Below are 22,283 nucleotides of genomic sequence, written 5' to 3'. Positions count from 1 at the left end.
CTGATCTCTGCAGTCTGGAGAGGAGCTGTCATTCCAGGGGATCTCCAGGCCCCACCTGGAGGCTGGCATCCCTGAGTCCCCCCTCCCAAGCAGCCCTTTTCTCCAGGGGAACTGATCTCTGCAGTCTGGAGATGAGCTGTCATTCCAGGGGATCCCCAGGCCCCACCTGAAGGCTGGCATCCCTGAGTCCCCCCTCCCAAGCAGCCCTTTTCTCCAGGGGAACGGATCTCTGCAGTCTGGAGAGGAGCTGTCTTTCTAGGGGATCCCCAGGCCCCACCTGGAGACTGGCATCCCTGAGTCCCCCCTCCCAAGCAGCCCTTTTCTCCAGGGGAACTGATCTCTGCAGTCTGGAGATGAGCTGTCTTTCTAGGGGATCCCCAGGCCCCACCTGGAGACTGGCATCCCTGAGTCCCCCCTCCCAAGCAGCCCTTTTCTCCAGGGGAACTGATCTCTGCAGTCTGGGGATGAGCTGTCATTCCAGGGGATCCCCAGGCCCCACCTGAAGGCTGGCATCCCTGAGTCCCCCCTCCCAAGCAGCCCTTTTCTCCAGTGGAACTGATCTTTGCAGTCTGGAGATGAGCTGTCATTCCAGGGGATCCCCAGGCCCCACCTGGAGACTGGCATCCCTGAGTCTCCCCTCCCAAGCAGCCCTTTCCTCCAGGGGAACTGATCTCTGCAGTCTGGAGAGGAGCTGTCTTTCTAGAGGATCCCCAGGCCCCACCTGGAGGCTGGCATCCCTGAGTCCCCCCTCCCAAGCAGCCCTTTCCTCCAGGGGAACTGATCTCTGCAGTCTGGAGAGGAGCCGTCATTCCAGGGGATCCCCAGGCCCCACCTGGAGGCTGGCATCCCTGAGTCCTCCCTCCCAAGCAGCCCTTTCCTCCAGGGGAACTGATCTCTGCAGCTTGGGGAGGAGCTGTCATTCCAGGCATTTGGTGGGGCCCACTGACCCATAACATCTACAGGTTCCCCCCTCCCCCCCAGACTGAGAGATCGAACTGACTCCATCCCCAACTTTACATCGGTGGCCTACCCACAAAGCTCTCCAGGTGGGGGCAGCTAGTTCCCCAGCTTTTGGCCAAGTATATTTAAGTAGGGGAAGAAAGTTTGAGGACCCCCAGGGGATTCCCTGCTCTTACCACTACACTGGCTCAGCAACACTGTGTCCTTTCTCCACTAGAGGCAAGGCCTGAGATCCGCTTCATGAACGTGGAGGAGCATTCTGGCTCAAGCGAGGATTCTTTGGTTAGCCTAACTGCCGGCGAGGTCCTCATTCGCTCTACCAGCTTCCACATGCAACCAACGCCCCTCCCCTCTCGGACGACGGGAGGCACTGGCAGCAAACCGGCCGCCCGCGTTCCAGAACGGATCCGGATTTCGGTGAAGAAGCTTCGGGAGGTGCCTCCGCCCTTTCAGCCTGAAGATTCCACATGGATGGATGACCATGTCCCACCTGCCTTACCGGCAAACAGATCCACGTCTCAAAAGCCAACTGGGACTACAACAGAAGGTACGCTTTTTGAGGTTCAGCCGCCTGCCTATGCACGAGATTCATGATCGCTGCGATGTACTATCACAGGAGCGTCTGGTCTCAACCAGGGCCAGGGCCTTTTCGGTCCACCTACCTGGTGGAATGAGCTCCTGGAAGAGTTGCGAGCCCTGATGGGACTCTCTTCCAAAGAGTTTTTGGAAGCTCTTCTGCCAGGCGTTTGGTTAGGGCTGGGCCTTGATCCCGGGGTGTGAGATCTGGACCCTTCCCTCCCTCTCATAGAATCATAGAATCCTAGAGTTGGAAGGGACCTCCTGCGTCATCTAGTCCAACCCCCTGCACTAAGCATGACACTCACATCCCAATGGCTCTTCTACTGTCACCTGCCATTCCCTTGAACCTTCACAGAATCATTTTCGGGTCCCTGTGCACAGTATTAGATGGCATTAGGGACCTTATGTCATCTTGCTATAAACTGCCAGTCAAGATTACCATGGGCGCCATCCCGATGGACCAATGTATGAGTAGAGGTTTTTATAGTCAATAATGTATACTGCCATTTTATGATGTTTTGGGATTGTTTTTAGGATTATTGAGGAATGTTTGATAAAATGTTTTAGATGTGGCTTGTTGTACATTGTTTCTTTTTTTTCTTTTTTCCTTTTTTTTTGAGCCACCGAGAGCCAGCTTGCTGGGGTTGGCTGTATACAAATCCAATAAATAAATAAAGCTTGCGGCCCGGGAAGCTTCTTACTGCGGGAGGGGGGGAGAGGGAATCAGGGCCGCGCATGCGCCATGTGCGACCAAAATCACGCATGCACGACACTTTCGCGCATGTGCGCATGCACGATTTTGGCTGCGCGTGCGCGATTTTGGGTGCGCGTGCGCGATTTTGGCCACGCATGTGTGACGAGCCGCAAGGGAATGGCGGGCTATAAATCTAATAATAATAATAATAATAATAATAATAATAATAATAATAATGATAATTTTGGCCGCGCATGCGTGGCATGCACAGGCGGGCAGTTGCCCTGCCGGTCCCCAACCTCAAAAAGGTTGGGGACCACTGCACCAAAGCACTGGAAAGTGGAGACACCAAAGCACTGGAAAGTGGAGACTGGAAAGTAGAACTGAGCTAAGGTGGCCAGGAACCCTTGGCAGGGAGCGGGGAGCACTTTTCAGAAGTGGGGGACCCGTAGTCCAGCATTTCAGCCATGTCACTGCTGACAGCCTGGTATTTGGGCAAAACCTCTATGGTAGAAGCCATTTATACCATAGAGATTTTGCCCAAATACCAGAGTGTCGCTCGCAACACGATGACATCAGTTGCAGTGCACGTCAGTACTCTCCCCTCACTGCCTGTAAGTTCCCTCACTGATAAGTTGATATGGGGGGGGGGTGGCAGCCTCTAGCTGAGCATCATTTGGAAGGCAGAGTTCAGCACCCCTCTCCCGTGAATGCTCCCACCCACAGCCATCAGAGTGGAAAGGAAATTGGGTTTTCTTGCTCCAGTGCAGAAGCCTCATGGGTCTTTTTCAGAAAGAGTCATGTGGAAGTGCCTGAAAATCACAGGGCATGGCGTGTTCCTGCAACGGGAAATCCCAATGTGGAGGCAGCCAGTGATGGCTTTTTGGGGATATGTTGGCTTGTGATATCAGGGGAAAAAAATAACATTCAGAGTAGTTCGGCAGTGGAAGGGGCTGCCTAAGGAGGTGGGGAGCTCCCCCTCACTGGCGGTCTTCAAGCAAAGGTTGGATACACACTTTTCTTGGATGCTTGAGGATGCTTAGGGCTGATCCTGCGTTGAGCAGGGGGTTGGACTAGATGGCCTGTGTGGCCCCTTCCAACTCTAGGATTCTAGGAGTCTAGTTCAGCAGTGGAAGGGGCTGCCTAAGGAGGTGGGGAGCTCCGCCTCACTGGCCGTCTTCAAGCAGCGGCTGGACAGATCCTTCTCCTGGATGTTTGAGGCTGATCCTGCCTTGAGCAAGGGGTGGGACTAGATGGCCTGGATGGCCCCTTCCCACTCTAGGATTCTAGGAGTCTAGTTCAGCAGTGGGATGGGCTGCCTAAGGAGGTGGGGAGCTCCCTCTCACTGTCCGTCTTCAAGCAGCAGCTAAACAGATCCTTCTCTTGGATGCTTGAGGCTGAACCTGTATTGAGCAGGGGGTGGGACTAGATGGCCTGCATGGCTCCTTCCCACTCTAGGATTCTGTGAGTCTCGTTCAGCAGTGGAAGGGGCTGCCTAAGCAGGTGGGGAGCTCCCCCTCACTGGCCGTCTTCAGGCTGAGGCTGGACAGATCCTTCTCCTGGAAGCTTGAGGCTGATCCTGTACTGAGCAGGGGGTGGACTAGATGGCCTGCATGGCTCCTTCCCACTCTAGGATTCTGACTCGTTCAGCAGTGGAAGGGGCTGCCTAAGGAGGTGGGGAGCTCCCCCTCACTGGCCGTCTTCAGGCTGAGGCTGGACAGATCCTTCTCCTGGATGCTGGAGGCTGATCCTGCACTGAGCAGAGGGTGGGACTAGATGGCCTGGATGGCCCATTCCCACTCTAGGATTCTAGGAGTCTAGTTCAGCAGTGGGCTGTCTAAGGAGGTGGGGGGCTCTCCCTCACTGGTGGTCTTCAAGCAGTGGCTGGACATCCTTCTCCTGGATCTGTGGCAGGAGGGGCACTTCTTCAGTGACAGCTAGAACAAAGCTAGAACAAAAGCTCCTCCCCTGCCCCTAATTGTGTTAGCTTTTACGGTGCTCCTGGACTCTTGCACTTTTCTGCAGCTGCAAACAGACTAACATGGCCACCCACCTTGATCTACCTGAGAGAACTGTGCCTGGCTCAAGGTCTCTCAGCTGGCTTCATGTAGAGGGGGAGGGGGAGGGAATCCAGCTGGTTCTCCAGATTACACTCCACTGCTCTTAACCACTACACCACGCCGACTCTTAGCTGGCTGTACTGCATCGTTGTGTTTCTAATTCTAGGTGCTGCATGTGTGCGTGCTGGTCGAAATTCCGAGCAGCTACCCTCCGGTGAAAAAGAGGTAAAGCACCCTCGGTTATCCTGTTTTCTGCCTACCAAGAATATATCACGGGCTTGTTTTTCCAGTTTTGCAGTGCAGTCCTTAGCAGATTGACATCTTTCTAAACCCGCTGACTTCACATCCACCCCCCCCCCCGCCCTCCAACCATGGCCCCTCAAAACAAAAATTAAGGTCAGCAGGCTGCCCTCTTCCACCCGTGGGCCAGCAGGGGCAGGTGGAACATCCTGTTTGGGGATTGATCCATGACTGCAGAATGCCTCTCCCTGGACACTCAACAAGCCTAGTGCAAGTGGTCAGTAACTGCAGTTGGGCAGGGCCCATGGCTTTGTGACAGAGTATCTACTTCGTATGCAGAAGGTCCCAAGTTCAATCCCCAGCATCTGCAGTTGAAAGGTCCAGGCAGGAGGGGATGGGAAAAACTGACCTGGCTAGACCAGTGATCTGACTTAGCAGAAACAGCTTCCTGTGCTCATATTTACTAGGGAGGGGCCGTGGCTCAGTGCAAGGGCCACTGGTTGGCATGCAGGAGGTCCCAGGTGATGGGAAGGACCTGGAAAGCTGCTGCCAGTCAGAGCAGACAGTGCTGTCTCAATAGGCCCAGGACGGGGACTCAGTTTCAGGCAGCTTCACCAGAACCAATGGGATGAATTTAATGCAAAAAGAAATTCTGTCTGAACATCTGAAGGAAGTTCCTGACAGTTAGAGTGGTTTCTCAGTGGAACAGGCTTCCTCAGGAGGTGGTGGGTTCTCCATCTATGGAGATTTTTAAACAGAGGCTGGAGAGCCATCTGACGGGGAGGCTGATTCTGTGAAGGTTCAAGGGGGTGGCAGGTGACAGTGGGTGAGCGATAGAGTTGTGAGTGTCCTACACAGTGCAGGGGGTTGGACTAGATGACCCAGGATGTCCCTTAGAGCTCTGTTATTCTATGATTCTAAATTCCGTCTCAACATCTGGAAGAAGTTCCTGGCAGTTAGAGCAGTTTCTCAGTGGAACAGGCTTCCTCGGGAGGTGGTGGGTTCTCCATCTTTGGGCGTTTTTAAACAGGGGGTGGAGAGCCATCTGAAGGAGACGACACAGGAGGTCCCTTCCAACTCTATTATTCTATGATTAAAATCTTAAAACGCTCCAGGGTTTTCCATTACTGTTTAACACTGGTGCTGCCTGTTCCTTAAGAATCAGCTACTCGTATAACTGTTTTAATTGATAGGCCAGAAGCTCATTTCACTGTTTCTCTCTTCACAGGTGTGTTCACCTGAAGCTGCAGTAGCTCATCCTTCACAAGCTAGAGGAGGTGCGAACAAACAAAAAGGTAATTTAACTTAGGAACTGGCTTTTGTTTGTCTTTGGGTCCATTTTGTAATATTTTCTCAGTACAAGAATTGATGGAATCAAACAGAGGTCCATGAGCTGCTCTTTGCCACAAAGTCTAGATGGAATACTCTGTCCGGGGCAGGGACGTCTTCTTGGTGCTGGGAGGGCAATGATGGGAGGGCTTTTGGAGGTCTGGCCCTGCTGGTGGACCTCCAGGGGACCCCTCGGTTTTGGCTGTTGTGTGACACAGAGGGTTGGGCTGGATGGGCCACTGGCCTGATCCAACATGGCTATTCTTCTGATGTTTTCTTATGTAGTAATTATTTTACAAAACAAAGATGACTTTTATCCCTGATTTTTTTCTTTTCTTGAAAAATCATTTCATCTTGCTTGTTGTTGTTGTTGTTATGTGTGAAGTCGTGTCCGACCCATCGCGACCCCATGGACAATGATCCTCCAGGCCTTCCTGTCCTCCACCATTCCCCGGAGTCCATTTAAGTTTGCACCGACTGCTTCAGTGACTCCATCCAGCCACCTCGTTCTCTGTCATCCCCTTCTTCCTTTGCCCTTCATCGCTCCCAGCATTAGGCTCTTCTCCAGGGAGTCCTTCCTTCTCATGAGGTGGCCAAAGTATTTGAGGTTCATCTTCAGGATCTGGCCTTCTAAGGAGCAGGCAGGGCTGATCTCCTCTAGGACTGACCGGTTTGTTCGCCTTGCAGTCCAAGGGACTCGCAAGAGTCTTCTCCAGCACCAGAGTTCAAAAGCCTCAATTCTTTGACGCTCGGCCTTCCTTATGGTCCAACTTTCGCAGCCATACATGGCAACTGGGAAGACCATAACCTTGACTAAACGCACTTTTGTTGGCAGGGTGATGTCTCTGCTTTTTAGGAGCAAGCGTCCTCCCCAGGAGCAAGCGTCTTTTAATTTCTTTGCTTTAATTAATTTAATTTATTTTTAAATTTCATCTTGCTTATTCATCTACAAATAGCAACATCACCACTGAACAAAGAAGAACGCAAAGACACACAAACAACACAAACATCACTTCCCTTCACAACCTAAAAGTTGACTTCCCACCCAGCTCACCGTCTTGGACGAATATATCCTCTTCATGAGCCCCCCAAAAAGGACAAAAAACAACAACAACAACTAGCTAGAATTGTCTGCTGCTTCACTTCCTTTATGTTTTGTAAAATTTTGCAGAGTCTGGAAAAATCTTGTTCATGTAGCTCCGGAAAGGTGTTCACCCACCTGATTTGGAAGGTGTTCTGCAAATAACATCGATACATTACATCATGGGTAGTCAAACTGTGGCCCTCCAGATGTCCATGGACTACAATTCCCAGAAGCCCCTGCCAGCATTCGCTGGCAGGGGCTTCTGGGAATTGTGGTCCATGGACATCTGGAGGGCCGCAGTTTGACTGCCCCTGCATTACATAAATAAAATATTGAAGTCTGTCTTGGGTTTTTTGTTTTACAGCCACAGACATTTTTATTTCCCAGTACGACACTGGACAAAAAGAGGCCGTCCGAGCTGTATTCAAGCAGAGGTAAGTTGCAAAGATTTGAAATAAAGAGTTGGGCCTTTGAAAGGGAGAGCTAGCACTCAGTTATGGCAGCCATTGTCAACTTTTTTACTGTTGAGAAGCCCCTGGAAAATTCTTCAGGCGTTGGGAAACCCCAGAAGTGCTGCCATCATGTAGAACAGGGGTAGTCAAACTGCGGCTCTCCAGATGTCCATGGACTACAATTCCCAGGAGCCCCTGCCAGCATTCGCTGGCAGGGGCTCCTGGGAACTGTAGTCCATGGACATCTGGAGGGCCGCAGTTTGACTACTCCTGATGTAGAATATGGTTGGAAAACGGAGCTGTGGACACGCCTATCTGGGGTTTCTCCTCTTTCACCCCCTCCAGGGAGGAGTGCTATTTTGGGGAGGAGCACAGGTCAAAAGGACCATATATCAGGCTTCCTGAGCCAGTGTTTTATGAAACCCTGGGGTGTCTTGACGGTCCTGGAATGGTTTCCTAATGGATGGGAGTTAATGAATTTTTTGTAGATTTTAACATTTTCTTAAACATTCATTCATTCATTCATCTTTGATTTTATTATATTTAGATAGATACAAAAAGCCTTTATTGACATAAAGAATAATACAGGTATGGAAATACAAAATAGTACAATTATAAGAGAGAGAGTTACTCAATTTTGTTAAAAACAAGGAATTAATTCTAAAAACCTTTGCTAAAAATTTTGCAATGTGGGCGATCTGCTCAGGATCCTTGCTATCAAGTAATGTATTGATCGCGGCCGTTTCGTTACTATGGAATTGAAAGGAAGATAGAATGTCGGATACCCCCTGGCGGTATTGAGAAAATTTAGGGCAGAACATAATAATATGCGCAAGGAGATCAGGGACCATACAGCCGTGAAAACATGAAAACATCATGAATTTTTTGTAGATTTTAACATTTTCTTGAACATTCATTCATTCATCTTTGATTTTATTATATTTATATACCACTCTCCCTCGTGGCTCAAGGTGGTTTACAGTGGAACTCTAGTTGGGCTCTAGTTGGTGAATTTATTTATTTGGGTGATATGACTATATGGTCATATAGTCATTGACCTGCCCCCCTCCCAAAATGTCATGATTTTTTTCTGAGGAGCCCACTAAATGACTCCTTGCAAACTGGGGAAAGGTGTTTATGGAAAGAAGCAGCATTGGTTCTTATACCCCACTTTTTAGTACCTGAAAGAGTCTCAAAGAGGCTTCCAATCGCCTTCCCTTTCTCTCTCCACCACAGACCCCCTGTGAGGGAGGGGAGGCTGAGAGAAAGCTGAAAGGACTGCCCAGTCAGAGCAGCTCTATCAGGGCTGTGGCATGCCCAAGGTCGCCCAGCTGGCTGCATGGGGAAAAGAGTAGAGGCTACCGTTCTCAAACCACCACACCACGATGACCTGCTTGGTGTAGTGGTTAAGAGTGGCAACCTCTAATCTGGGGCTTTGATTCCACATACCGCTAAGCTTGGTGACCTTGGGCCAGTCACAGTTCTTTCAGAGCCCTCTCAGCATAACCTACCTCACAGGGTATCTGTTGTGGGGACCGGATGGCTAGTTAATTTTAACCGCTTTGAGGGCTCTCTCAGGTAATAAAAAGTGGGGTACCAAAAGAATAGAGAGTAATTGTGGGGGTAGAGATTACCTTTAGAAGACAAAGAAGGAGAACTGTTTTTTATCCCCCACTTTTCACTGCCCGAAGGAATCTCAAAGCGGCTTGCAATCGCCTTGCTTTTCCTCTCCCCACAACAGACACCCTGTGAGGGAGGGGAGGCTGAGAGAGCCCTGAGATTACTGAAGAAGAAGATGAGTTGGTTTTTATATGCCGCCTTTCTCTCCCCAAAGGAGTCTCAAAGCGGCTTCCATTCGCCTTCCCTTTCCTCTCCCCACAACAGACACCCTGTGAGGGAGGTGGGGCTGAGAGAGCTCTGACGGGAATGCTCTGTGAGAACAACTCTTAACAGGACTGTGACTAATCCCAGGTCACTCAGCAGGCTGCATGAGGAGGAGGAGTGCAGAATTAAACCCGGTTTGCCAAATTATCTGGCTCTCTAGCTGGCTTTAAAAACAGATCCTTCTTTTGAAAAAAAAATCCTTGCATCCCACTCTGTAGAATTCAGAACGTCCCTGTATTTAAAGAGGTGAAAGTGCAGCTCCTTGAGAATGCCGGCCCGGACCAGAAGGACGGCACTAAGTCCACCCACCACGAGATGGATCCGGCTACAACCATCGCTGCAGCCACCGCAGCTGCCATCGCTTCCGCGGCTCCGCTTCTCAAAGTAAGGGCGTCGTTTGGGGGGCGGGCTTCATCCAGGGGAAAGCCGGCTTTGCTTTGCTCCCCGGAAACCTAAATCCGGAAGCTGGAACTAGTCGTGCAAATCAGACGGAGCTTTAGCTGGAGTGATACGTCCTGTTGCCGGTCCTCCAAAGGAATGAGTTGGTCTCTGTGTGAGACAGGATGCTGGACTAGAGGGACCTTCCCAGGTTTGGTCCAGCCGGGCTCTTCTTAGGTTCTTCTCCTCCGCAGTGAGAGGCGCTAAGCCTCTGAATCCCATTGGCCCAGCGGAATTGGTCACTGTGTGAGACAGGAGGCTGGACTAGATGGGCCATTGCTCTGATGCAGCAGGGCTCTCCTGATGTTCCTCTGGAGGGCCAACAACAGGGGCATAGAGGCTGAGAACTTTTCCATTGTTGCCTCCTGGTGCTGGGATTCAGAGGTGTACTGCCTTTGATAGTGGAGGATCCCTTTAGTCACTACGGCCAGTAGCCACTGATAGACCTGTCTTCCACGTATCTGGGTAATTTCCTTTGAAAGCGGTCTGTGCTTATGGCCAGGGCTTTACGCTCTGCAGGTACCAACTTGTTGGGCATCCCCAGCCCCAGAGAAGCTCACCTGGCCTGGACTAGGGCCAGGGCCAGGGCCTCTTCGGGCGTGGCCCCTACCTATCTGGTGGAATGAGCGTTCCGGAGGAACTGCGAACCCTGGGAGAGCTTTCTACTTTCTGTAGGGCCTGCAAAACGGAGCTCTTCCTCCAGCTCTTCCTCCTCTCTCTTCCTGAGAGCCAGTTTGGTGTAGTGGTTAGGAGTGCGGACTTCTAATCTGGCATGCCGGGTTCGATTCTGCACTCCCCCACATGCAGCCAGCTGGGTGGCCTTGGGCTCGCCACGGCACTGATAAAACTGTTCTGACCGAGCAGTGATATCAGGGCTCTCTCAGCCTCACCCACCCCACAGGGTGTCTGTTGTGGGGAGAGGAATGGGAAGGCGACTGTAAGCCGCTTTGAGCCTCCTTCGGGTAGAGAAAAGGGGCATATAAGAACCAACTCCTCCTCTTCTTCTTCTTCTTCAGGTCTGTGGATGAGGCCAGTGCTGGAAATAGTTAAGATGGGCCTCCTCTCTCCCCTTGGAAGATACACCTCTACACTGTTATCCTCACTGGCACGGCCAGTTGTTGTGCTTCCTCGCCGGCCCAGCTAGTAGTCCTTCCTGTAAGAGGGAGGGCTCCTATTTTTATTTTGCCACCATGTTGTTGTGGTATTTTTTTTGTAAAGTGTATATGGGATTTTTTTAGGATCTCTGGTGGCGCACAGTGGTAAGGCAGACAACATGCTGTCTGAAGCTCTGCCCATGAGGCTGAGAGTTCAAACCCAGCAGCCGGCTCAAGGTTGACTCAGCCTTCCATCCTTCCAAGGTCGGCAAAATGAGTACCCAGCTTGCTGCTGGGGGGTAAAACGGTAATGACTGGGGAAGGCACTGGCAAACCACCCCGTATTGAGTCTGCCATGAAAAGCTGGAGGGAATCACCCCAAGGGTCAGGCATGACTCGGTGCTTGCACAGGGGATACCTTTACCTTTATGGGTTTTTTAATTGGGGTTTTATTGTATTGGGCTGCTGCGTAACCTGCCAAAAGCCACCTTGCTCAGAGTGGCGGGTAATAAACTGAATAAATAGTAATATTTTCCTCTTCGGTCCTGGCCCGGACTTGGTGGAATGAGCTCCTTGGTGAGCTGCGGGCCCTTTGGGACCTTTCCGCCTTCCACAGGTCCTGCAAAATGGAGCTCTTCCACCGGGTCTGTTGTTGAGGCCAGGTTAGTGCAAGATGAGCATTTGGGATCCCCCTGAGGCTGACAACAAATATTATTCTGACTTGTCTCTCCTTTCCCCTCCCTCTCGTAGAAGGGTAGGGAGGGGTTGTGGATTCCGCCATCTTTTGCTGCTGTGATTGTTATGGATGTTGTCATAGTCTATTTTAATGGGGGTTTTAATGGGTTGTTAGTGGGTTTTTAGCCGGACTTTTGTAGACCGCCACGAGCCACCTGGGAGTGGCAATGAATGAATGAATGAATATGAATGAATGAATGAATGAATGAATATGAATGAATGGATGAATGAATGAATGAATATGAATGAATATGAATGAATGAATGAATGAATGAATATGAATGAATGAATGAATGAATGAATGAATGAATGAATGAATATGAATGAATGAATGAATGAATGAATGAATGAATGAATGAATGAATGAATGAATATTTCTGGTAAAGTGAGTCTTTCCACCAGGCTGGAATCAGGGCTTTCCTTTCCCCCTTCAGGTCCAGAGCGACTTGGAAGCCAAGGTGAACTCCGTCTCCGAGATCCTGAATAAGCTGCAGGAGACAGACAAGCAGCTGCAACGTGTAGCTGAGCAGCAAGCCGCCTCGAAGGCCCAGCAGCCGGAGGGCCCCGTCCACCAGCAGAGAGCCGGCGAGCTGGAAAAGCAGATGACCCTCTTCATGGAGCAGCGGATTCGGCATCTGGAAACGCTGCAGCAGCAGCAAATGAACATTCAGGTACAGACCCTGAGGTGGAAACGGTGGCCGGGTTTGTCTGATGGGGACGGGTGGTCTCAGTTCACTCATCCTCTGACGGAAGAGGCTCGCTTCTCTCTTGCGAGCGGCGCCGGTCATCTTGACAGCTCGATACAAGCCCAGAGACCAAGAAGATAGGTGAGGGTACTTATCTTCCTAAGCCAGTCACGTTCTGTTTGCTGCAAAGATTGTCTTCAGAGGGGAGCCATGTTGGTCTGCACTAGATGGCTTGGATGGCCCCTTCCCACTCTAGGATTCTAGGAGTCTAGTTCAGCAGTGGAAGGGGCTGCCTAAGGAGGTGGGGAGCTCCCCCTCACTGGCCGTCTTCAAGCAGCGGCTGGACAGATCCTTCTCCTGGATGCTTCAGGCTGATCCTGCACTGAGCAGGGGGTGGGACTAGATGGCCTGCATGGCCCCTTCCCACTCTAGGATTCTAGGAGTCTAGTTCAGCAGTGGAAGGGGCTGCCTAAGGAGGTGGGGAGCTCCCCCTCACTGGCCGTCTTCAAGCAGCGGCTGGACAGATCCTTCTCCTGGATGCTTGAGGCTGATCCTGCATTGAGCAGGGGGTGGACTAGATGGCCTGCATGGCCCCTTCCCACTCTAGGATTCTAGGAGTCTAGTTCAGCAGTGGAAGGGGCTGCCTGAGGAGGTGGGGAGCTCCCCCTCACTGCCCGTCTTCAAGCAGCGGCTGGACAGATCCTTCTCCTGGATGCTTGAGGCTGATCCTGCATTGAGCAGGGGGTGGACTAGATGGCCTGTATGGCCCCTTCCCACTCTAGGATTCTAGGAGTCTAGTTCAGCAGTGGAAGGGGCTGCCTGAGGAGGTGGGGAGCTCCCCCTCACTGCCCGTCTTCAAGCGGCGGCTGGACAGATCCTTCTCCTGGATGCTTGAGGCTGATCCTGCATTGAGCAGGGGGTGGACTAGATGGCTTGGATGGCCCCTTCCCACTCTAGGATTCTAGGAGTCTAGTTCAGCAGTGGAAGGGGCTGCCTAAGGAGGTGGGGAGCTCCCCCTCACTGGGGGTCTTCAAGCAGCGTCTGGACAGATCCCTATTAATGGATGCCTGAGGCTGATCCTGCACTGAGCAGGGGGTGGGACTAGATGGCCTGGATGGCCCCTTCCCACTCTAGGATTCTAGGAGTCTAGTTCAGCTGTGGAAGGGGCTGCCTAAGGAGGTGGGGAGCTCCCCCTCACTGGCCGTCTTCAAGCAGCAGCTGGACAGATCCTTCTCCTGGATGCTTGAGGCTGGTCCTGCATTGAGCAGGGGGTGGGACTAGATGGCCTGGATGGCCCCTTCCCACTCTAGGATTCTAGGAGTCTAGTTCAGCAGTGGAAGGGGCTGCCTCAGGAGGTGGGGAGCTCCCCCTCACTGGCCGTCTTCAAGCAGCGGCTGGACAGATCCTTCTCCTGGATGCTTGAGGCTGATCCTGCACTGAGCAGGGGGTGGGACTAGATGGCCTGGATGGCCCCTTCCCACTCTAGGATTCTAGGAGTCTAGTTCAGCAGTGGAAGGGGCTGCCTATGTAGGTGGGGAGCTCCCCCTCACTGGCGGGCTTCAAGCAGCGGCTGGACAGATCCTTCTCCTGGATGCCTGAGGCTGATCCTGCATTGAGCAGGGGGTGGGACTAGATGGCCTGCATGGCCCCTTCCCACTCTAGGATTCTGGGAGTCTAGTTCAGCAGTGGAAGGGGCTGCCTAAGGAGGTGGGGAGCTCCCCCTCACTGGCGGTCTTCAAGCAGCGGCTGGACAGATCCTTCTCCTGGATACTTGAGGCTGATCCTGTACTGAGCAGGGGGTGGGACTAGATGGCCTGGATGGCCCCTTCCCACTCTAGGATTCTAGGAGTCTAGTTCAGCAGTGGAAGGGGCTGCCTAAGGAGGTGGGGAGCTCCCCTTCACTGGCGGTCTTCAAGCAGCGGCTGGACAGATCCTTCTCCTGGATGCTGGAGGCTGATCCTGCATTGAACAGGGGGTTGGACAAGGTGGCCTATATGGCTTCTTCCAACTCTATAATTCTTATGTTTAGATAGGGATGCTGTGTAATTCTTGGTGCTTGGGGGCCGCAGTGGGAAGGCTTCTGGAGTTCAGGACAGAAAAGGCTCCGGCCGTGTTAAGGCCCGACGGGCTTCTTTGGATCCAGGGATCACCAGCCAGTTGGTAGTGGCAGAGCTTAGACCTCCTTGGGGCGGAGGTGTAGGCAGAGAGGCGGTCTCTCAGGTACACTGGGCCCAGGCTGCATATAGCCTTGAAGACCTCCAGTATGATCCAGAATTCAGCTGGGAGCCAGTGCTGTTGTTGGAGAACAGGCCTGATGTGGGACCTCCACGGTGCACCCGCGAGGATCCTGGCCACGGCATTCTGGACTAGTTGCAGTTTCTGGATCCAGGTTAAGGGCAGGCTTGCGTAGAGTGAGTTGCAGAAGGCTTAGGTTCTCAGTAGAATCCTCTGCTTGGCATGCGGTAGGTCCCAGGAGGTTCAGTCCCTGCCATCTCCAGTCCTGGGAAGTAGGTGATGTGCAAGACCTCTTCCCAAGACCCTTGGAAGCTGCCGTCTACCTTGGACAGTACTGTCTTTGAGGGAGTGATGGTCTGATTCAATCGAAGGCAGCTTCATGTGCTTCATGTATTTCTGCAGATGCAGTTGTGACCTTTTTAACTATCCTCCGCAACTCTTCCCCCCCCAGACCCATTTAATCAACTCAGCGCTGAACTCGGGTGGCTTTCAGGCTGTCAGCGTCCCACCTCCTCAAACGGTGGCAGCCCCCGCGGCGAATACAGGGAGGCCCCTCGGCAAACCGGCATCGCCCCATCGGCGGGATTCCTCGTCTACAAATCCATGGAACGTGCAAGGTGAGAAATGTTTGGGCATTTCTTTTTTTTCATGACCCACCTCGACAGTACGCGCCACCCATGCAAGAGCCCGGAATTATTATTAATTTTAATTTTAATTTTAATTTTAATTTTAATTTTAATTTTAATTTTAATTTTAATTTTAATTTTAATTTTAATTTTTAATTTTAATTTTAATTTTAATTTTAATTTTAATTTTAATTTTAATTTTAATTTTAATTTTAATTTTAATTTTAATTTTAATTTTAATTTTAATTTTAATTTTAATTTTAATTTTAATTTATTTATTTAGATTTATATACCGCCCTCCCCGAAGGCTCAGGGCGGTTTACACTAAAACTAGTCAACGATACATGAAACAGTCTTCGTTAAAACATACAGTAATTAATAACAGTGGTTGTAACCATATAACAGAATAATGTAACAATATAACAATATAATAAAATAATATAACGATGGAATAGTGCAATACCACAACAGGTCCAGAGTGCTCTGGTGGAGTTCTGGGAGGAAGGGGGGGAGAGGGGGAGGAGCAGGGGGGGAGTGGGGGCCCTTCATTCGCTGTTGGTTGAATAACGCTGTTCCCCATTTTGTGTCTCAGCCCTTAGATTTTTGAGCGGCTAGCGGGTCAGTGAGCACCATGGTTTTTCAGTTGTTTTAGGCGTCTGTTTTAGGAGTTTGTATTTATGAATGTCCCGGTGGGTTTTAATGGGGTTTTTAATGGACTGTTGTAACCCGCCACGAGCCAGTTATGAGAGTGGCAGGCAATACGTTGAAATAATCCTTATCCATTGGTTCCTATATATATTTGTGAAACAGCCTCGGGGGACGAACGGTCCGGCTGTCCGAGTTGGAATAGGGCCAATCAGAGTGCAGCCAGATGCACCCTGATTGGCCCTGCCCCTGCAGCTGCCGCCCTCCCTCACCAGCCCTCACCCCTTGCCTCACAGACATGCCTGGCTGCTACAGCCAGCCACGTCTGTGACTCTCCACCACTCCACGCCCTTGCAGGGCCCCAAATAAGAGGGTCGGCCGCACGGGGGGAGGGAGTGCTTCTCTGCGGCCAGGAAGCCTTCCAGCTGCAGGGGGAAGGGAGTGCTTTCCCGCCATGTCCCAAGCACACACTTGCTGGGCCTCAGGGAAGAGGCTCCAGCTGGGGGGGGGGGAAGGGGGGAGAGCCTTCCCTTCCCCGGGCCCCAGCAAGCGCGCCCGCCATGTTGCACACACGGTAGCTGCGCTTGCTGGCCTGCCAGCCCATTGGTGCCTCCGGTGGGCCCTTTCAAAGCCCGTTCATGTGAACGGGCTTTGCAGCTAGTAAATAAAATAAATAAATTGTTGGGTCAGAAGGCTGTCGATGTGCATATAGCGGCCTTTTACTGAAACCAAGCTTGTGGTCTATCAAGATCTGTATTGTCCACTGTGACTTATCAGCTGCTCTCCAGGGTCCCTGGCAGTGGTCTTCCACATCACCAGTTGCCTGCCTCCTTTAATTGGAGAAGCCAGGGGTTTGAACTTGGGACCTTCTGCGTGCCAAACAGATGGTCTGCAATTGCGTCCCGTTCCTCCCCCCCCCCCCCCCGAAAAGAACACATGAATACCGAGGTCCTCAGCCCGACTTTGGGTCAGTCATTCTCCCTTTTCCTCAGCTGTACCTACCTCACAGGGCTGTTGTGAGTACAAAAGAAAGAACTAGTGAACCCAGGTGAAGCTGCCTGATATTGATCAGACAAGCACAGTCTTGTCAGCTAAGCAGGGTGAACCCTGGATAATATTTGGATGGGAGACCTCCCAGGAACGCTAAGGGCTGACATGGGGGCAGGCAGGGGCAAAACTACATCCCAGTGTCTCTTGCCTGGCTGTCAGACAATCTGAGGATCTCCTAGCTACGCCATACACATTAACAACAGGTAACACTGTGCAAAGGCCATATTATATTCATTAGGAACCACAGGTTGCAACATGCAAGAGTCCGTGGAAATATTTGCCTTTCCTGAACAGATTCTGAACAGTTGCTGATGGGAGGGGAGCAAAGTCGTTTCCATACACTGGCAGCCATATTAACAGAAATCCCGCAGCCTGCAGAAACCCCTGATAACCCCCCTGATATCTTGGTTTATTAATCAACTTGGGGCAAAGCCCATTGCATTTAGGAATACGACTAGATTAGGTGGGTGTGTGGAAGAACTCTTTACAGCTTCCCCCTCCCACCAGGACCTGGAAAGGCTGCAGGCAGCTGTTAGGGAACTCACCAGCAGGGGCCGCTCTCACATTGCAGGGATCTGCAGCCTCCGAGCCTCTGAGGGAAGTGGGAGGAGGAGGGGGTGGAAGGTGATTGGCTGGCTGCTGGATAGACAGGCAAGCTGGTTGGAGGAGGAGGCACTCAGGGGTGGGACAGCGGCTCTGAGTGGGTGTTAAGACATGAGACACGCTCCTCCTCCAAGCCTTTACCAGAAATATATTATGTGGAACAGAGTTTTATGCTACTTTCTAATTACAGTAGTTGATGAATTGTTTCATATGATGATGATTCTATCCTTTACTTCCAATATATTCAAGTCAGTTGTCTTAATTACCAACCTATTTCCGATTTCACTGTTTTGACTGTATTGTGATGATTTTACCATTATGACTGATTCGATTGTTACGCTTTTATGAGAGATTTGCCAGGAAAGGTAACTGACTGACTGCTTTTATCAAAGTGCCAGAGTAAGAGAACAGTTCTTACAGAAGTATAGATTAAGCTTGCTCAGAAAGTAAAGGTAACCAAATACGATTGCACTGAAGTTTAGAAACCTTCTGGGTATAAAGGCCAAGTAAGCTACCCACCTGAGAAGCCTTCCCTTTAGCACAGTGGTTCTCCATCTGGGGATCGGGACCCCTTTGGGGGTCGAATGACCCTTTTACAAGAGTCGAGGCAGGACAAGCAGCTTTGTCGGGTGGGAGGTCACCATCCACACAACAGCCTTGCAGGGTAGATCGAGATAGAGTGTTAGTCTGTCTGGAGCAGCGGAAAAGAGCCAAATTGGCATGGTGGGACAAGAGGCAGAACTGAACTGAGAAACCCAGGGAAAAAAACAATTTATAAACAATCATCATGAACCATGGATCTTCACGCCATTGGTCAGTTTCGGTTTAATTTCTGAGAAGGAACCCTTGCATGATTTTAGGGTTGGAAGTCACCAGAACATGAGGAACTGTATTAAAGGGTCATGGCATGAGGAAGGTAGAGAGCCACTGCTTTAGTAGGTTCCGTATGGTGCTCAGCACACACAAGGTGTTCTGAGAACAGGCAGCAAGCCTGACTGGGGAGAGAGGAATGTGTTTCCGCATAAGGAGAGGCTTGCATGGTTGATGTCTTGTCCTCATGAATTTCAGCCACTGCCCGGCAGTTTGGGAACCGCACCGGTCGGAGGCAGAAGTCCCCCCTGAAGACGCCCGCCCCACGGCGGTACGCTCCCGTGCCCGTTTCGAAAGACGCAAAAATCTCTCACAAAATGGCCAAGCGAGAGCAGCCAGTCGGAGAAAAGGAAAACGTGCTCAGGTCACCCAGTAAGGGGACTCAAGGTAAGGCATGGAGGAGGGTTCAGAAAATGGGTTTTTTTACTTGCCGATGTGGTGTGACCGTGCCACTTGAGAGCCTGTCTTCTGAGTATCTGGGAGACCTGCGTTCGAATCCCTGCTTCTGCCACAGAAGTTGGCTGGGTGACTTTGGGCCAGTCACACACTCTCAGTCAGGTTGGTTTGGTGGTTAGGCGTGGCGATCTCTAATCTGGCAAGCTGGGTTTGATTCCCTGTTCCTCTTCCACATGCAGCCAGCTGGGGGACCTTGGGCTAGTCACAGCACTTATAGTGCTGTTCTCACAGAGCAGTCCTGTTGGTGATCTCTCCGCCTCACCTCCCTCACAGGGTGTCTGTTGTAGGGAGAGGAAGGGAAGGCGGTTGAGAGCTGCTTTGAGATTCTTTTGGGTAGAGAAAAACGGCATCTAAGAACCAACTCTTCTTCTTCTTCAGTAATATCAGGTCTCTCTCAGCCTCCCCTCCCTCACAGGGTGTCTGTTATGGGGAGAGGAAGGGAAGACTCGCTTTGAGACTCCTTCGGGTAGTGCAAAGTGGGGTATAAAAATGCCCTAACTCTTCTAAAACCATAGAAATAGGGGGCCTAACAAACAACCCTGCTCTGCCTGCCTGTCGTTGCCTGCCATCCTTTTGCCTTCTAGGTGGAGGACGGCTTCTGGAGCAGATTCTGAATTCTCAAGAATCCCCATTTGGTCAGAGCCGGTCTTCTTTGAAGGAGCCCCCCGCCTACAGTCCAGTGCCCTGGCAGGTGGAAAGAGATCGGTGCGTACGGGCTTCCTTTGTCCCCTCCGGTTGTTCCTTTTTCATGTCGGAGCCGAGGTTTCGTTGCAGTCCTCGAAAACGAACTATGCTTTAAGTGGGCCAGCAGTTGTGTCCTGCTTTCAGTTCAAGCATCCAAACCATTAGAACAGGGGTAAGTCAACCTGCGGCCCTCCAGAGGCCCATGGACTACAATTCCCATGAGCCCCTGCCAGCATTCGCTGGCAGGGGCTCATGGGAATTGTAGTCCATGGGCCTCTGGAGGGCCGCAGTTTGACTACCGCTGCATTAGAAGATGTTTCCTTGAAAATGCCGCTGGCCCTTGAAGGTAGTACATTCCCTGGGCCAGTGAGAGAAGTCCGGAAGTGTGTCAAGGGCCAGGAAGTCACAGTCGAATTACAGCGACCCCCCCCCAAGGGGCCTTTGAAGGCAAGTGAGAAGCAGAGGGGTTTTTCTCCTACTCACCTCCGCAGCGTCTTCCTCGGTGGTCTCCCATCCCAGTGACTGACCCTTCTAACGTCTGAGACCACATGGTTGCAAAGAGACCAAATCAGTTCCATAACCTGAATAACACCAACGAGAGGCCCACAGGATCCAGTGGGCACAATTTGCCCAAGATTCCCAGTCCCTTAAGAGATTGGATAGGCCTCAACTAGGACTAGGGCCTTTTTGGTGCTGGCCCCGATCTGGTGGAACATTCTCTCAAACAAGATCAGAGCCCTGCAGGACCTTGAACGTTTCCGCAGGGCTTGCAAGACAGCTGTTCTTCCAGGCCTCTGGCTGAGGCCAAAACTAACATCTGGACTGTGCTGGGCTGCCTGTCAAAAACCCACCCAATGTACGTGTCATCGAGGCTTCCCATGATCCTTCCACCCACTCTTGCCTCCAGCCAATAGAACTGTGGTTCCCAGACTTTTCAGGCTGCCACCCCATTGGCTTCCTGACCCCGCCCCCTCCCCACACACAGACGAACACACCCTTCTTTCCTGGCGTGAGGTCAACTGCAAAATCGAAACATACTGTATTTGCCTACCCTTATTTTTGGGTTGTTGTGCAGTGGCCATATTTTAGTCTGGAAAAGTGATTTGTTAAAGTCACTTTGGGTCTTCTTTTGAGAGAGAGAGAGACAGAGAGAGACAGATAGAGAGAGAGACAGAGAAAGAGAGAGAGAGACAGAGAGAGACAGAGAGAGACAGAGAACGAGAGAGAGACAGAGAGAGAGAGAAAGAGAGAGACAGAGACAGAGAAAGAGAGAGAGACAGAGAGAGAGAGACAGAGAAAGAAAGAGAGACAGAGAAAGAGAAAGAGAGAGACAGAGAGAGAGAGAGAGAGACAAAAGAAAGAAAGAAAGAAAGAAAAACAAAGAAAGAAAGAAAGAAAGAAAGAAAGAAAGAAAGAAAGAAAGAAAGAAAGAAAGAAAGAAAGAAAGAAAGAAAGAAAGAAAGAAAGAAAGAAAGAACAAGCAAGCAGGGGAGAATCCCGTGGCCAGGAGCAAGCAGGAGAAGGCTTTCCCAGGCTCCCAAAGACTTTGGAGGAAGAGTTTCCAACCCTGGGTTAAGCAGTCCCAGGTGATTTGGGGTGGGGCCTGGGAAGGACGGAGTTTGTGGAGGAGCAGGAGGTCTGCAGGAATCTGATCCTGTCCAGCCCACCTTCTGAAGCTGCCCTTTTCTTTAGGAAGCTAAGCACTGGGTTGGCCCTGGGATGGGAGACCACCAGGGAAGTCCAGGGTCGCTGCTACCCAGAAGAAGGCAATGTCTCTCACTAGGAAAACACAGCTGCAGCAGGAAGAGTCAGACTGCTGCCCCCCTACTGTGCCCAAATTCCTCACTGCCCACCTGGATCCTCCCACCACCGCTGGGGGGGAGATGTTCAGCCCACTTTGGGAACCCTTCCTGTAGAAGAATCAGGCAGTTGGTTGTTCAGATACATTTGTACTCACTTTAAAACTGATTTAATTACATTAAAACTGATGGAATTGCAATCTGTTCTATTATTGGTATGTATTTTATCTTGATATAATTCCGTCCAGAGTCCACAGAGATAGGGTGGGCAACAAATGTAATAAATGCTAGTACTAGCAGTAAAACTGAACAAGAATTTGGGGATCTAAGCTTTCCAGCACTAAAGCTGCCTTCACTGGTGCTCCTGGACTCAAATTTGGCTCTTCGGCTTCAGAGCGACACGGCAGCTTCCTTCTAAAACCGTCTCCAGGCAGTATACAGGCTCATTTACACTACTTCCTAAAAAAGCTGTGAGGCAGCCAATGGGCGGCCCCGTCTCCACCGAGCTCCGACTTGTGGCCCCTCCAGGAGCAAACGTGTCCCCTCCCTGACGGGCTGGACATCTCGTCCCGTGCAGATCGGTGGCCCCGCAGGCCCGGCCGTTCCCCGCCTTTCAAAACCCGGCCGAAGACTTCAATCCGGTCGAGAGAACGGCGAAGAAAGCGGATGACGTGCTGCGGGATCTCGGGCAGCTGAGGAGAGAAATGCAGGGCATCCTGCAGGTAAAGAAGAGGCTCAGAGGTCTCCCAACCAAATACGGATCCTGCTTAGCTTCTGACTCCTGACGAGATCGGGCTGGCCTGGGCCAGGGATAAATGGACTCAGTTTGCTTTTGTTGCCTCTCTGGAGCAACCATTTCCTTGGGGGTCTCCCATCCAAATGCTTAGGGCAGGGATTCCCAGCCAGGGGTCTTCTGAAGGGGACTTCGGAAAAGGGTCCATGAGAGTTCTGAAGTGGCGTGGTAGGGGGATAGTGGTCTTGGTCTTGGCTGTCTTCTCAGCTCCTGCTCTTCTTTCTGCCGTAGTAGCAGTAGCAGTAGTAGAAGCAGTAGTAGTAGTAGCAGTAGCAGCAGTAGTAGGA

The 22,283-nt window shown here is 51.3% G+C and overlaps 1 protein-coding gene across 3 annotated transcripts in view; it reads left to right on the top strand.

Annotated features, from left to right (window-relative positions):
• The window catches only part of KIAA0586 (KIAA0586 ortholog), a 111,776-nt gene that overhangs the window by 1,523 nt on the left and 87,970 nt on the right, over positions 1-22,283 (top strand). For all 3 annotated transcript variants that reach the window (XM_077323966.1, XM_077323965.1, XM_077323967.1), the window contains exons 2-11: positions 1,178-1,507; positions 4,460-4,518; positions 5,762-5,828; positions 7,311-7,380; positions 9,501-9,666; positions 11,984-12,220; positions 14,922-15,087; positions 18,463-18,651; positions 19,305-19,425; positions 21,781-21,925. In XM_077323966.1, the coding sequence (XP_077180081.1) occupies positions 1,201-1,507; positions 4,460-4,518; positions 5,762-5,828; positions 7,311-7,380; positions 9,501-9,666; positions 11,984-12,220; positions 14,922-15,087; positions 18,463-18,651; positions 19,305-19,425; positions 21,781-21,925 (1,527 nt within the window). In that variant the 5' untranslated portion in view covers positions 1,178-1,200. The remainder of the gene's footprint in view (positions 1-1,177; positions 1,508-4,459; positions 4,519-5,761; positions 5,829-7,310; positions 7,381-9,500; positions 9,667-11,983; positions 12,221-14,921; positions 15,088-18,462; positions 18,652-19,304; positions 19,426-21,780; positions 21,926-22,283) is intronic.

Source organism: Paroedura picta, chromosome 2 (genome assembly GCF_049243985.1).
Source record: "Paroedura picta isolate Pp20150507F chromosome 2, Ppicta_v3.0, whole genome shotgun sequence".
NCBI classification, from domain to species: Eukaryota; Metazoa; Chordata; class Lepidosauria; order Squamata; family Gekkonidae; genus Paroedura; species Paroedura picta.
This window is presented reverse-complemented; position numbering and strand designations above follow the sequence as displayed.